This window comes from Pelophylax lessonae, assembly GCF_965119305.1.
Source record: "Pelophylax lessonae genome assembly, chromosome: 2".
Classification (NCBI taxonomy): Eukaryota; Metazoa; Chordata; class Amphibia; order Anura; family Ranidae; genus Pelophylax; species Pelophylax lessonae.
The window spans coordinates 256,574,548-256,589,972 of NC_138769.1; the positions used below are offsets into that span (position 1 = coordinate 256,574,548).

The window sequence follows — 15,425 nt, forward strand, 5'->3', positions numbered from 1 at the left end:
TTTTCCCAGTGACCCTGATAGACTATACTTAGCCGGGATTCACTTAGCAGGTTTTTTCAAGGGTTTCTCTGGGGTAAAACAATTGAGAAGGGCTGCTCAATATGATGACTATTGCCTTCAAAAATTCTTCAGTTTGTAAAACTTTTTTCCTTGGAAGAGAAAAAAAGTACTCCACATTAAAGGACGAGTGTTTTTAATCCTGGGATAAGGTGGCTGAATAGAAGAGATCTCAGGATGTGCCCATACACTTCTATTGTGGATAGGGACGATTTCTCTAGAAAGGTCTAAGCCAGCATTGTAGAACCTGGAACCCCTATTCCTATAGGGTCATCCTTATTGGAGTCTTTCACAACAGAATCTTATTCTGATCCTGGTGGACTTTCATTTGCAAGTCTGCCTGAGACCCCATTGCTTTTTCAGATTTAGGAGTAAAGTCTTCACTGTCCTTGCTTAAGAGCCTGTATCTACAAGTTCCATATGACAGGCATAGAGTCTTCTAGAGTTGTTGCTCTTTAGACCTTCCTGATACACCTCGCATGTACAGTAAATCCTTCCTGTATGCGAAGGAGCTTTTTCCCTTTGAAAAGGAATTTATGCATATGTGTTATTTCTCCAAAGTAGATGTTCCAGTCATTCACGTTAACAATAAACTATCAAACAGATGAATAATAATTGTATCTTTTAGGCAGTGTGCACAGTGAACTGTGAGCATTTGCAGAGCTTTCGGCAAATTTTGTTTATGCTTTTCAAGCAAGCACCCTCTGTCTCCAGTTTGGGAGTGTTTAATCTATATCCTAATGACCGTGCTGTCAATTAAGTGGATGTAAACCCTCACATATACCCAGTGAAGTGAACAGCCTCAGATGAAACACAGAGATTAAACAAATCTCCCTACATAAGTTTTACTTGCATATGTGCTGTCCTCAGCTTTCTAGACTGTTTAGAAAGTGCACGTCCTGTGAGAACTTTCTCTTCCTGATTCACTTGTGGGAGGGAAGTTTGGCTATACACTGTAAGACAGCTGATTGAAGGAAAGGCACACACCCCCTTTTCTAAATAGGCACAATCATGAGAAGCTGTACTGTGAATAGACCAGCTCTCTGCTAATCTATATCATTCAAAATTCAGCCTGGTTTTATCTCATCTGATGAAGAACTTGTTAGAAGTTATAATCCTGATTACAGAAGAACAGAGCAGAGAGATAAGAAAACGCTACAGATGTGCCCAGGTCAAATTTTATGAATAATGGGTTTACATCCACTTTAAAACAGGCTAGTAGCAAGCTTCAGTAAGCTTTAGCACAACTTGAAAGGCCTGCTATCAGCTTACTTAAAATGACAGTCAGCGCTCCCATTAGGGTTACATTCCCAACATTCTGTATATGATGAAGCATGGTATGTCTGTATATATTCTAAAAACAAAACAAAATTTTTACGCAGCGAAGTGACTAGCTTCGGGTGATACACAGGTGAAACAATTCCTCCTACAAGTTACACCTGTTTATTTGCAGTAATATCTCCTGCACATCCTTGTAAAACTCAGAGATAAAAAGGAGTTTTTACAGACTCCCAAACAGGGGAGCGGGGAGCCGCAGTTACACACTGTACAAGAGCTCTAAGAGCTGATTGGAGGGAAGGGACACATCCTGCTTCACACAGGACCTGAGCTGAGGCTGTCAATCACAGGTGGAGTACTGGAACTCCCTACCCTTTCAGCTTTTTAGCTTTTTGTGTCCTAAAAACTTGTCAGAAGTGACTCATTATGATAGCAGAGGAACGAGAAAGCAGAGAGAAATTACACGTAGTGCTTTTGGAAAGAGGCAAGAAAGCACTTTAGAAATATTTGTTCTTTGTTGAGATTTCATGCCCGAGGTTTACAACCACTTTAAATATTAAAAAGATTACCATTCCTAAACTACAGCTGAAGGGTTCAAGAGAGCTGCTCAAAGCTTGCCAAAAGGCTTAAAAAAATTCTTTGCAAAAGCTTGCTTAAAGTTTGCTGTTTACCTGGTTTTTAAAAAAGCTTAAATTCGAACTATTGGGAAAACTTTTTTTTTGGGATAGAGTAAGGAGGGTTATTTTCTTTCACCATCTGTGTCTCATTTCGGAGATTTCCCTTTCCCATAACCAAATAGGAAGTGGGAGAAAATCCCTGCAAATTAAGGGAATTCCGTGGGGGCCCCTAGGTCACCACAACTAGGGACCTCATTGGAAGATTTCCCCTCTCTTACTTTTCAGGGGACAACCCAACATTTGGGATTTCTTTTACTTTCACTTTCAATGATAATTTTAAATAGGATAAATAGAGAGAGTGAATCTCCCAAACAGGTGCACAGACAGCAATCAAATCAAAACTGACAGCTTTTCATACCTTAAGTCTAGGTGAACTAGACTTTATGGATTTCATTGTCTATCCGTTAGATTCCCTGCTTTTATAGTTAAATGACCTAGTAATCATTGATACTGGAGTCCCATTTGTGTTATCTGGTATAGGAGTCTCTCCCTTATCGACAGTAACTCAGATTTGTGAATCTGTGTCATTGGGGATCAATACCATTCCATTCTGAGGTTAAACTCTGTGTGATGACCTCTTGCAAGCATCTAAGCTTGTGTCTCGCATGATTGTTATGCCGGTTCAGGTGCAAAGGGCAATTTGGCTTTGTGTTTGGCATACCAAAGATATACGAAGCGAGCATTAGATTTATTCTCCCAATTTAGGGTGGGCATCTGCTTGGTTCAAACTTTTATTATTCTGTTCGAGACCACTTCATCTGATGAACAACAGTCTACCCTGCTCCTCCTTGTGGATCTTTTTCCCTGTGGGATAGAGTTTTTTTTTTTTTTTTTCCCTTTTGGATCATGATGAGTTATACTATCTGGTCTATCCTTAAAGAGGTTGTACACCACCGTGAAGTAAAAACAAACATTCAAATCAATGGGCTGCTATGCCTGTGCAAATGTGGGCCGCCAACCCGCATACATGTGAACCGCCAAACCGCATACATGTGAACCGCCAACCCGCATACATGTGAACCAGGCCTAAAGCAATAGTAAAGTAATTTATAAACAACACCTCCTTCAGGTTTAACCACTTCTTGACCACAAGGATTTGCCCTCTTAATGACCAGGCCATCGGAGCGGAGCCGAGCGCCAGGACCAGTTATCACCAGTTAGGCCAGACACTGCTTGATGACCTATTTTAGGCCTGGTTCACAGAGTCTGTACTGACTGACTATATAATAATGTGCATAAGTGAACCAAAGCCCCTAAATTCAGCAATGAAATTCAAGTGAGGTAGAAATTTAATAATTTAAATTTAATAATAGAATACCGTGATAATACCGTATACCGTGGCAAAACCTTAATCAATTAATCGCAGCATGAAAATCTGATACCGTCACAAGCCTACCTATAGGTAAGCCTTATTATAAGCTTACCTATAGGTACAAACAAGAGGAGTTTATTTCCTCTTTAAGACCAAGTGTTGGGGGTTGTACTTCTTTTGATTCTATTCACATGTACTCCTGAAGAATTGTCAAAATACACTGAGTTTTTGGTCCATCCAATATGAACCAAAATAGACATATTTTATGCTGTACAATATTTTCTGCATGTGCATTTTAAATCATTGTTGTAATAAATTTCTTTACACCAGTGTTTTTTTTTTCCAATATGTGTACACCCAATCCACGGCTACCCCCTTTTTTGTTTGCATTGTAATACTATGTGGATGTAGACATATAGCACACTTTTTTATGTAGGATCACAGGTCTCTGTGATCATTTCACAATCCCCGCCCCCATACAGTTGGAAACACGGCCCTAGATACACATTTAACCCCTTGATCACTTACTGTGTTAACCCCTTCCCTGCCAGTCTCATTATTACAGTAACAGTGTATATTTTTAGCACTGATTACTGTAGTAATGACACTGCCCCCCCTCCCCCTAAAGTGTCAAAAATGTCAGGGGTCCGATCTGTCTACCGCAATGTCGCAGTCCCGCAAAAAATCGCAGATCGCCGCCATTACTAGTAAAAAAAAAACAATAAAAATTACACAAATCTTTCTCGTAGTTGGTAGACGCGATAACTTTTGCGCAAACCAATCAAAATCTGCTGTTTCGATTTTTTTTTTTTTTTTTTTAACCAAAAATCTGTAGCAGAAAACAAATTGGCCTAAAATGTTAAAAACATTTTTTTCTTTATTGCGCGAGATAAAAATCGCACAGGTGATCAAATACCACCATAAGAAAGCTCTATTTAGGGGAAAAAAAAGGACATCAATTTTATTTGGGTACAGCATCGCACGACCGTGCAATTGTCTGTTAAAGTAACGCAGTGCCGAATCGCAAAAGATAGCCTGGTCATTAAGGGGGCAAATCTTTCCGGTCCAGAAGTGGTTAAAGAGGAGAAGATTCTTAAAATCATTTCCTCTGTGGGGCGAATTGTAGCTCTTCGGGAGGTGTCTGTCTGGTGAATCATGCAGACTTTAGGTCTTATGACTGCTATCGTTCCAGAATAGTGTCAGCCGGGCTACATCCTAAAGAGAGAGGTGGAATCGGAAGCACAGCTAGCTGGATGTGACATTGTTGCATCCTAAAGTTGATATCTTGATCATACAGTACAGGGCACAGGCTGGATTGTCATAGATCCTGAGTTATAGGCAGTTATTTTCCAATGACCTGACTTCATATACTGCAGGATGTACTGTTTTCAGTTTTAACTTGATTGTAATTGTAACCAGATTTTGGGCAACTACACTTCTGTATTTAAAAATGTCTTTATCATGTTTTAATAAATATATAACAGGACTAAACTGCATAATCTTCATAAGCTAATATCTTTTTTTTTTCCCCAGCTTTGTAACAGTTGACCCCATCATATGTGACTGCTTACTGGATGCATCGGAAAGACATGACATCCCCCTTCTCAAGTGGGATGACTTAGTGACTAGGTATATGTTCAAATTATTTTCCTTTACAGTCTGTTTGAAGTAGAAAAGTATGCTGTGTTTGTGTACATGCATATTTTACCATTTACTTCATAACATCTAAACATGAAAGATGTCCAGCATTGCCTACTTTTAGTGCACTGTAAAGTGGCTTCCAAAGCAAAAATCGGCCATTTTCAATGTACTATGTGATACACCGAAGCCTGAAGTAATCAGTACAGGACAGCATGGTTCCTGGATTTGTAATTTTTACACACCTTCCTTTTAATTAGGAAGTTTTTTTTTTTTGCTTTGTTTCTTTTTCTCTCCTTGACGCTGTTTTTTTTTTTTTATGTTCTTGTATGTAATACAAAGAGTGTTTTATGTTCTCTCCGTAATACAAAGATTCAAGGCTGGCTTATTGTAATATATACGCTGTAATTTGACAGGACTAAAAACATAAGTGTCTCAGTGGTAACAAAATCATATAAACACAGTTGAGCTACGTCCGTGCTGAGGTGAATGTGGGAAAGTGGACTTTCATACTACAACTACAAAATATGAATTCTAAAATATGCTCTCCTGCTTCTCATAAAGCAATCTGTAAAAAGTAAGGATCATATTTGACTTCTCATTTACGTTACTAGATTTTACGGGGCACCTAACTTTTAACGAACAAGCATCATTTTTATATCCAAACAGTAATCAGCTGTTTAGGCACACATTCTATGTATGAGGCTAGAGTCATTAGCATTTTTTTTTTAACTCTGCGAAAAGAATCGTGTACAATGAATTCATAGACTGTAGTGCAATTCTGCAAAACAGTTGTGTTGTGATTCCCATCATCTATAGCCATGAATTTGATAGATCACCTAAATAGGAATTGCAAAAAAAAAAGCACAATTGCAAAGTGACAAAAAGTGCTTAGTTGCACTTTTTAACCCTTTTACTGCCAGGTCCGTATGGCGTACAGACCTACAGCACTGCTAGCAGCTGGCCAGGTCCTTACGCCCTACTGACCTAATTTCTCCCCCTGCTATAAGATGATCTTGAACCTATAACAGAGTTGTTCAGCAGAGTCTGCTGAACAAGTCTATAACTTTGATCAGCGGATTACAATCCGCTGATAAGAGTTATTAATCTAAAATGTGACTGACCCCCAATGCTGCCGCTTCCCTGTCCCCAGCCTCTCCACCTCCCACCTCTCTCCCTGTCACCTAAAACTACTCCCCCCCCCCCTTCTTATCCCCTTCATCTCCTTTCTCCCCCCAGCACTGATTCACCTCCCAATCACCACACCCGATCTGTCCCCCCAAAAACAACCGATCCCCTGCAGCTACCTTTTAGAAGCCGGCATCCCTCCTCTGCCACTCCCGCCGGCTTTAGGTGCTGCTTGGAGGGGGGGGGGGAATCACAGAATGTCGCTCCCCCACCCCCCCCCTGCACTGACTCCTGCATCCCCCATCCGTCCATTCCCCCGGCGGTATCCCGGGGGGCAGGGTTGCTAGTGAGGCATATGTTTACCAGCCCACCTGTAGTGCAGTCGACCGAGGTAGCCGTCGTAACCGATGGCTCCCCACGTGTCCACTGATAGATCAGCTGATCATAGTAACTGAGTGTTACTATGTGTCAGACTGTCAAGTTTATGAATGGACTTACTTAAGGATACTTATTTATGTAAAGAGCTGCAGAGAAAAGGACTTTAAGTCTCTTTCTCTGTCTCAAAAAAGAGATATGGGGGTCTGTTTAGACCTCCGATATCTCACCAAAACACCCCCCCCCCCCCCAAAAAAAAAAAATTGTACTGCTGAGATGAGATGGTACAGAAAAATAAAACCGCTAAATCACAAAGTACTTGCAACCACATAAAACAAACGTAAATTAAAGCAACATTATTCAATGCAACACCGTACCCAAAAACCTCTTCCAGGCAGAAAGAAATAACAGATGTAATCACATTTCACCTAGCTAAAGATATGGCTCCTGTGACCACTGTTGAAAAAGATGAGTTTAAAAAACTCATTCAAACCCTTGATAAGTGGGGCGTGGCCAGGATGTGAGCCTGAAAGGACGTGTGGCTGCAGAGCTCCTTGATCATCAGTGTTCATCCTCCTATTCTAGGGCGACTCTGTCCCCGCAAATTGGCTGGCAGGCTTGCTCTTCTCCTCCGGATCCTCCTGGTCCTCACACCATGTCGGCCAAACCTAAGGGTAAGCTGCCTAAAGACCCGAAACCTCCGCGCCTGGGAAAGGGGCGGGTCACGTGTTCTCCCGGGGCCATCTTACCTGTCTCCAATACCGTCCGGGCGGGACGCCGCTCAGAGGCCTCGGCAGGGATGTCTTCTTCCCCTGGCTCGCAGAGCTCCCCTGCACCAGCAGACGTGACGGTGGAGGCAGCGGCAATCGCGGCACCTATCCTTGCGGCCATTGAGGGCTGTAAAGCGTCCCTTATGCTCCGCATTGACAGTGTGGCTTCTGAATGCACACTAATCTGCCACGACCTGGATAAAATCAGGGGCAGACTGACTGAAGCGGAAGGGCGGATTGGTGAGGTGGAGGACCGCCAAGGCTCACACTCAGCCCAGCTCGCAGACCTGCAGTCCCTGGTCGCCACGCTTACTCACAAAGTGGATGATGCTAAAAACCGGCAACGCCGCAATAACGTACGTGTGGTGGGCTTGCCGGAGTGGGTGGAGGGCGACCACCCTGAGACATTTGCGGAGGCCTTTTTCAAATCACTGGTGCAACTGAACAACCTTCCCGCCACCTATGTGGTTGAAGGGGCACATTGGGTGCCCACAGGCAGGCGCCCCTCTGGTGCTCCTCCCAGACCGTTCCTGGTCCGGCTGCTGAACTATCGGGACCGGGATATGATACTGGCTGCGGCCAGGAAACGTGAGGAGTTGCCCTATGAAAATACCAAAGTGATGCTGTTTCTGGATTTTTCTGCTGAGGTGCAGAGACGCCGTAGATCCTTCAATGATGTGAGACGTCGCCTGTGGGAAAGGAACATCAAGTATAGTATGCTGTACCCCAGTCGGCTGCGGGTGGCCCATCAGGGAACAGTGCGCTTTTTTGAGACCCCTTCAGATGCTGGTGACTGGATCGACGCCCTGGGTGCTCCTGCCTGATTGCTGCCTACTCCCTGGGTCTTCTCAGCTGCGTGATGTACTGGATGCTGTAGGACGGTTCCTGAAACGACTCCTGCTTTTTCCTCTCATTTTTGTCTATACTCTGCTTCTCCTGGACTTGTATCTCATGGCCCCTAGGACCTTGTCCCTTCTTACCTGGGGGGGACGGGTGCACCTATATCCTCCTTTAGCCCTTATGTCCTTGCTGACTCACCACGGAGCTCGGATGGACTGTTTTTTTCCCCTTTTTTTGCCCTATATTTTGTGTTTTTGGGCTATTTTCTGCCTTGTGTAACTCGCTAGCCATTGCTGTAGGCTGGTAGACAATTTTTGACAGACTGCTTTTTACTTTTTTCTTTCTCTGAACTCTCTTTTGTTTTTTTTGTTTTTGTTTTTTTGTGGTGTGGGGAGGGGGGGTTCTTTTTGAAATTTTGACCACCTTTTATGGGATGTTGAGGGCACGCCCTCTAATTTCTTTTGTGAGTTCTGGGGTCAGGCTGCGTGTATATTTTGTTGGTTTGTTTTACACTGTGGTGGGGGGGTTCTTGATGGTAGTGCAGTGGTTCATGTCTCTCCTCGGTCTGGGTGCTCATTCTGGGCTTTTCCCTGGGCTTTGCACCGCCCCTGGATACAGCGGGCGCTGCACGCTACTACTTACTCCTCCTATTCTAGGGGTGTGGCTATCCTCATTCGCAAAGCGATCCCCTGCACTATACATCAGGTTATCTCTGACCCTAAGGGTCGCTATTTGATTGTACTTGCCGATATTCATTCTTGTACAATGGTTTTGGTTAATGTCTATGTACCTCCCCCATTCCAGGGCTCTGTATTATACGAATTGTTAGATAAGCTGGTTCCTTTTATGCACCTCCCCCTGATTGTGGCCGGAGACTTCAACGCCATTCTGGACGCATCCCTGGATTCTTCCAATCCTGCTAGACCCGCCTCGGTGGACCTGGTGATGTGGGCGGCTACGGCATCCCTGACTGAGTTGTGGAGGTGGAAGAATCCAGGTACTAAATGTTTTTCTCACTTGACCAAGACCCACAGATCTTCCTCCAGCATGGATATGGCCTTTGCTAATGCCCCCATGTTACGGCTCCTCAGGGGTGCCAATTATCTAGCGGGGGCTCTGTCGGACCATACCCCTTTGGCAATTCATATGGGTGTGTCATCTGGTTCTCGGGGGGGGGGGGGGGCATGGAGGCTGAGCCCTGGCTGGTTAGATGTGGAGTTGGTGACCTCTCAGGTGTCCCCGGCTATGGAGGGATACTGGACTGATAACGAGTCCTCGGCTGATCCACCGGTGGTTTGGGACGCCTTTTAAGGCTTTTCTAAGGGGCCAATATATCTCGGGTATTAAACATGCCCGGAGGCAATTTAATTCTGTACTAGAGGAATTACGGTACGGGGAATGAGCATGCGGAATTTCAGTACAGGGAATGAGCATGCGAACAGGCCCACGCCTCTGATCCTTCCAGTGCTACTTATGTGGCACTGTTGGCGGCTCGGCGCCGCCTGGCTCTCCACTTCACCAGTCTCATGCACACGTCTTGGACTAAACAAGCGGAAAATCTGTTCGAGAGGGGGGACAAGAATGGCAGACTTCTGGTGGCTGATCACAGGGTACAAACGAATATTCCGTGTGTCAGAGATGATGGGGGCCGGGTTGTCACCACCCCGGAGGGGGTCATGGATGCTTTTATATCCTATTGCACACAAACCTACTTGCCCATTCCCCCGTACCGGCTGCAGGATCTTGAATCCCTTCTCTTGACTTTGGCTATTCCTACCCTTTCGGAGGAGGAGAGAGATGGCCTGGAGGCGGACATTTCAGCTGAGGAAATTGAACTGGCAATAAAAGCCTTTCCACCGCGTAAGTCCCCTGGCCCTGACAGGCTCTGTGTGGAGTGGTATACAGGGCCGGACTGGGTATGAAAACCAGCCCTGGAAAAAATTACATACCAGCCCCGGAAAAAATTACATACCAGCCCCATAGCATTGCGTCGTCATACCAGCACAACATTGAGTTCTTGTTCATAAAAAGGTAAAATCATGCATTTTAAAGCACATTTAATGAGAGCATTATTTATAGATAAGACTGATATAAAAGCACACAAAGGACTTGTATATAAAGAGCACAAAAAAGTTGTAAACGTGGCGCAATCATCAAGATTAGACCCTTTATTGTTATGGTGATTAGACTACATTTAAAGGCGTGCCACCCTTTCAATGCACAGTGACCAGCGTGCCCCCCTTTCAATGCACAGTGACAAGGGTGCCCCCCTTTCAATGCACAGTGACCAGCGTGCCCCCCTTTCAGTGCACAGTGACCAGCGCTGCGTGCCCCCCTTTCAATGTAGAGTAACCAGCGTGCCCCCCTTACAATGCACAGTGACCAGCGTGTCCCCCTTTCAATGCACAGTGACCACAGCATTGCCCCCATTCATTGCAGAGTGCCCACAGCATTGCCCCCAATCATTGCAGAGTGCCACAGGCTTGCCCCCAATGATCATTGCAGAGCGCCACAGCATTGCCCCCAATGATCATTGCAGAGCACCACAGCATTGCCCCCATTCATTGCAGAGCGCCACAGCATTGCCCCCATTCATTGCCGAGCGCCACAGCATTGCCCCCATTCATTGCAGAGCGCCACAGCATTGCCCCCATTCATTGCAGAGCGCCACAGCCTTGCCCCCATTCATTGCAGAGCGCCACAGCATTGCCCCCATTCATTGCAGAGCGCCACAGCCTTGCCCCCATTCATTGCAGAGCGCCACAGCCTTGCCCCCATTCATTGCAGAGCGCCACAGCATTGCCCCCATTCATTGCAGAGCGCACAGCATTGCCCCCATTCATTGCAGAGCGCACAGCATTGCCCCCATTCATTGCAGAGCGCACAGCATTGCCCCCATTCATTGCAGAGCGCCACAGCATTGCCCCCATTCATTGCAGAGCGCCACAGCCTTGCCCCCATTCATTGCAGAGCGCCACAGCATTGCCCCCATTCATTGCAGAGCGCCACAGCATTGCCCCCATTCATTGCAGAGCGCACAGCATTGCCACCATTCATTGCAGAGCGCCACAGCATTGCCCCCATTCATTGCAGAGCGCCACAGCCTTTCCCCATTCATTGCAGAGCGCACAGCATTGCCCCCATTCATTGCAGAGCGCCAAAGCATTGCCCCCATTCATTGCAGAGCGCCAAAGCATTGCCCCCATTCATTGCAGAGCGCCACAGCCTTGCCCCCATTCATTGCAGAGCGCCACAGCCTTGCCCCCATTCATTGCAGAGCGCCACAGCATTGCCCCCATTCATTGCAGAGCGCCACAGCCTTGCCCCCATTCATTGCAGAGCGCCACAGCCTTGCCCCCATTCATTGCAGAGCGCCACAGCCTTGCCCCCATTCATTGCAGAACGCCACAGCATTGCCCCCATTCATTGCAGAGCGCCACAGCATTGCCCCCATTCATTGCAGAGCTCCACAGCCTTGCCCCCATTCATTGCAGAGCGCCACAGCCTTGCCCCCATTCATTGCAGAGCGCCACAGCATTGCCCCCATTCATTGCAGAGCGCACAGCATTGCCCCCATTCATTGCAGAGCGCCACAGCCTTGCCCCCATTCATTGCAGAGTGCCCACAGCATTGCCCCCATTCATTGCAGAGTGCCCACAGCATTGCCCCCATTCATTGCAGAGCCCCACAGCCTTGCCCCCATTCATTGCAGAGCGCCACAGCATTGCCCCCATTCATTGCAGAGCGCCACAGCATTGCCCCCATTCATTGCAGAGCGCCACAGCATTGCCCCCATTCATTGCAGAGCGCCACAGCATTGCCCCCATTCATTGCAGAGCTCCACAGCCTTGCCCCCATTCATTGCAGAGCGCCACAGCCTTGCCCCCATTCATTGCAGAGCGCCACAGCCTTGCCCCCATTCATTGCAGAGCGCCACAGCATTGCCCCCATTCATTGCAGAGCGCACAGCATTGCCCCCATTCATTGCAGAGCGCCACAGCCTTGCCCCCATTCATTGCAGAGTGCCCACAGCATTGCCCCCATTCATTGCAGAGCCCCACAGCCTTGCCCCCATTCATTGCAGAGCGCCACAGCATTGCCCCCATTCATTGCAGAGCGCCACAGCATTGCCCCCATTCATTGCAGAGCGCACAGCATTGCCCCCATTCATTGCAGAGCGCACAGCATTGCCCCCATTCATTGCAGAGTGCCACAGCCTTGCCCCCATTCATTGCAGAGCGCCACAGCATTGCCCCCATTCATTGCAGAGCGCACAGCATTGCCCCCATTCATTGCAGAGCGCCACAACCTTGCCCCCATTCATTGCAGAGCGCCACAGCATTGCCCCCATTCATTGCAGAGCGCCACAGCATTGCCCCCATTCATTGCAGAGCGCACAGCATTGCCCCCATTCATTGCAGAGCGCACAGCCTTTCCCCATTCATTGCAGAGCGCACAGCCTTTCCCCATTCATTGCAGAGCGCACAGCATTGCCCCCATTCATTGCAGAGCGCCACAGCATTGCCCCCATTCATTGCAGAGCGCACAGCATTGCCCCCATTCATTGCAGAGCGCCACAGCATTGCCCCCATTCATTGGCAGCACTTACCACCAGGCACGACGACTGGATGGGACACACACAGCACACACACTCGACAGTGTGCCAGCCAAACCGCCAAACCGGACTGGAGCTGACCTGACCTCTGACCTGCTGCGATCACGTGCGGCGTGTGTGCAGTGTGGGAGACTGGGAGGAGGGGGGAGGGATCGTCGGCGCCAGACTCAAGTTGAAAAGATGCACCAGCCTCCAGCCAGAGCCAGCAGCACGCCAGCACCGTCGTCCACCGCGCAGGCGCAGCCGGCCAGCCGCCCGGCCCCGCTGTGACGTCATGCCGCTCACATCGGGAGCGCAGAGGGGGCCGGGGCAGTGCACGCAGCCTGGCTGCATAGCGTCAGCGGCCGCCGGCCAATCGGCAGAGAGCGCGAGCGGCCAATCAGCGGCGAGCGGCCCCATCAATGGAATCCTTAAAGCAGCACTGCGGGCGGCCGGCAAACTTAAAGCGGCGCTCTGCGGGCGGCCTATCAAAGCGGCCCCAGGGCCGGCGGCCCACCGGTATATATCCCGGTATCCCGATACGCCAGTCCGGCCCTGGTGGTATAGGGCTCACATGGACCTGGTGGTCCCCCGGCTTCAGAGGCTCTTTCACTACTGTTTGGAGCAGAGGGTCCTCCCGGCTTTGTTTATGGAGGCTCAAATTGTTTTGATACCCAAACCGGGGAAAGACCCCCCCCCCCCCTGGACTGTTCGTCTTACCGGCCTATATCTCTCCTTAACCAGGATCTTAAAATTCTCACTAAAGTACTGGCTACCTGCCTGGCTGGTGTAATCACCTCGTTGGTAAGTATTGACCAGACTGGATTCATCCCCCAGAAGTCAACTGATACTAACCTACGGAGACTGTTTACCCACTTACAGGTTGATCATGCAGTGGTAGGGGCTCGGGTGGTCGTTTCCTTAGATATGACAAAGGCCTTTGATTCTGTAGATTGGACTTACCTTCTGACCTTCTGACTGTCCTGCATTTTATGGGCTTTGGGGAAAAATTACTTAAGTGGATGGCCCTGCTGTATAATGCGCCAACGGCTGCCATTCGTATTGGGATGGCGGTCTCGGGGCAGTGCAGGATTGGGAGGGGGACTCGTCAGGGGTGCCCTCTTTCCCCCGTCCCTGTTCGCCCTAGCTATAGAGCCTGTGGCCATGGCACTGAGGGCATCCAGGGAGGTGCGTGCTCTGGAGGTGGGAGGGATTAGGGAGTGTATAGCTCTATACGCGGACGACATTTTTGCTGTTCCTGCAAGACCCTGGGCAGTCCCTTTTTGCGGTTTACGAGCTGCTCTTGATCTTTGAGAGATTTTCAGGCCTTCGGGTCAACTGGGAGAAGTCCTGTGTCATGCCCATAGATCTCGGAGCCAGGTCTCAACTTACTCCCCGGGTACCGATCCCTTGGGTCGCTGAATTCAAGTATCTTGGTGTCCGGGTCTCCCCTAGGGTTACTGGCTATATGCCCCTTAACCTTGCTCCGCTACTCCCGAGAGTCAGGGCACAGTTGGATGCATGGAAACAGTTGCCTCTCTCTCTGATAGGACGCATTAATCTTATTAAGATGAAGATTTTGCCAATTTTTCTTTATTTAATAAACAAGCAAAAAGTAGGGGGAGCAAACCCTGAACATGTATTTCTAAAGCTGGTGCAGCTATGAACCAAGCGACATGCATATTAAAAAAGAATAGCGCACACATGCAAAAGAAATGACTATCAAATATGAAGACAATCCATAAATAAAAATGGGGATTTGGTCCCACCATATGGCCATATCGTGCTCAAGCCCACCACTACGTCAAAGTACCCCATTGTCAGTGGGTCCTACACTATCCATAAAAAAGGATGAATCCAGCCTCTCTAACCCTTGGAGACAACACTCCTTGCTGGGAGAGATGTGCTAATGCACTACAATATCTACTTGATAGTGGACACTGATGGAGTACAGGTGTGTGTGTGTGGGGGGCGGTGCTCAACCCCAGAAGTCTGGTCAGACAATTTTTTCTTTATTTGTTGGGCAATTCTCCCGTCTGGGTCCCTGATTCCTATTTTAAGCGGGTGCATAGCATATTTGGCTCCTTTTGATGGTCTTCCACTCACCCTCGGATAGGGCTTAGGGCTCTTCAGGAACCGGTGGGTCAAGGGGGTCTGGCGCTCCCAGATCTCTCTAAATACTATCTGGCCGGTCAGATGGTGGTGGTTAGGCGATGGCTTCTTCGCAACGATAGTGATGCAGCCACGGTCCTTGAGGCTGCGCTTTTGGGATCGTATGAGAGCTTACACTATTTGGTGTACAGAGGGACTAGAATAGCTTTCCCATTGACGAAATCAATGCGAGCTACGATTCGGGCATGGGATAGGGTGGGATCCTTGACTACACTTGATGCACAGGACTACTCCCCTGCTACGCCACTGTGGAATAATCCCAATCTGTCTGTTGTATTTCTTTTTTTTCTATTTTTTTTTTAGAATGTTTTCTAGGTTTGTACTGTCTGTGTTGCAAAAAATTGTTATAAATAAAAATTAAAAAAAAAAAAACCCTTGATAAGCGGTATCGCGTGCCCTCTTGTACTCATTTTTCACACGTTGCAATCCTTGCTCTGTACGAGACAAATGACGTGAAACAATTGAAATGGAATTTGGAGATGTACTTAATTTTGCAGCAACTTCAGATTTATGGTCCAGCAGAGCAATGGAACCATACATAAACATAACCATCCATTTCATTACTGATGATTTTGAGTTGAAAA

The 15,425-nt window shown here is 47.5% G+C and overlaps 1 protein-coding gene across 1 annotated transcript in view; it reads left to right on the top strand.

Annotated features, from left to right (window-relative positions):
• Nucleotides 1-15,425, top strand: part of EIF2D (eukaryotic translation initiation factor 2D) — a 130,367-nt gene that overhangs the window by 74,026 nt on the left and 40,916 nt on the right. The window contains exon 12 of the mRNA XM_082246737.1: nucleotides 4,858-4,953. Within this exon, the coding sequence (XP_082102863.1) occupies nucleotides 4,858-4,953 (96 nt within the window). The remainder of the gene's footprint in view (nucleotides 1-4,857; nucleotides 4,954-15,425) is intronic.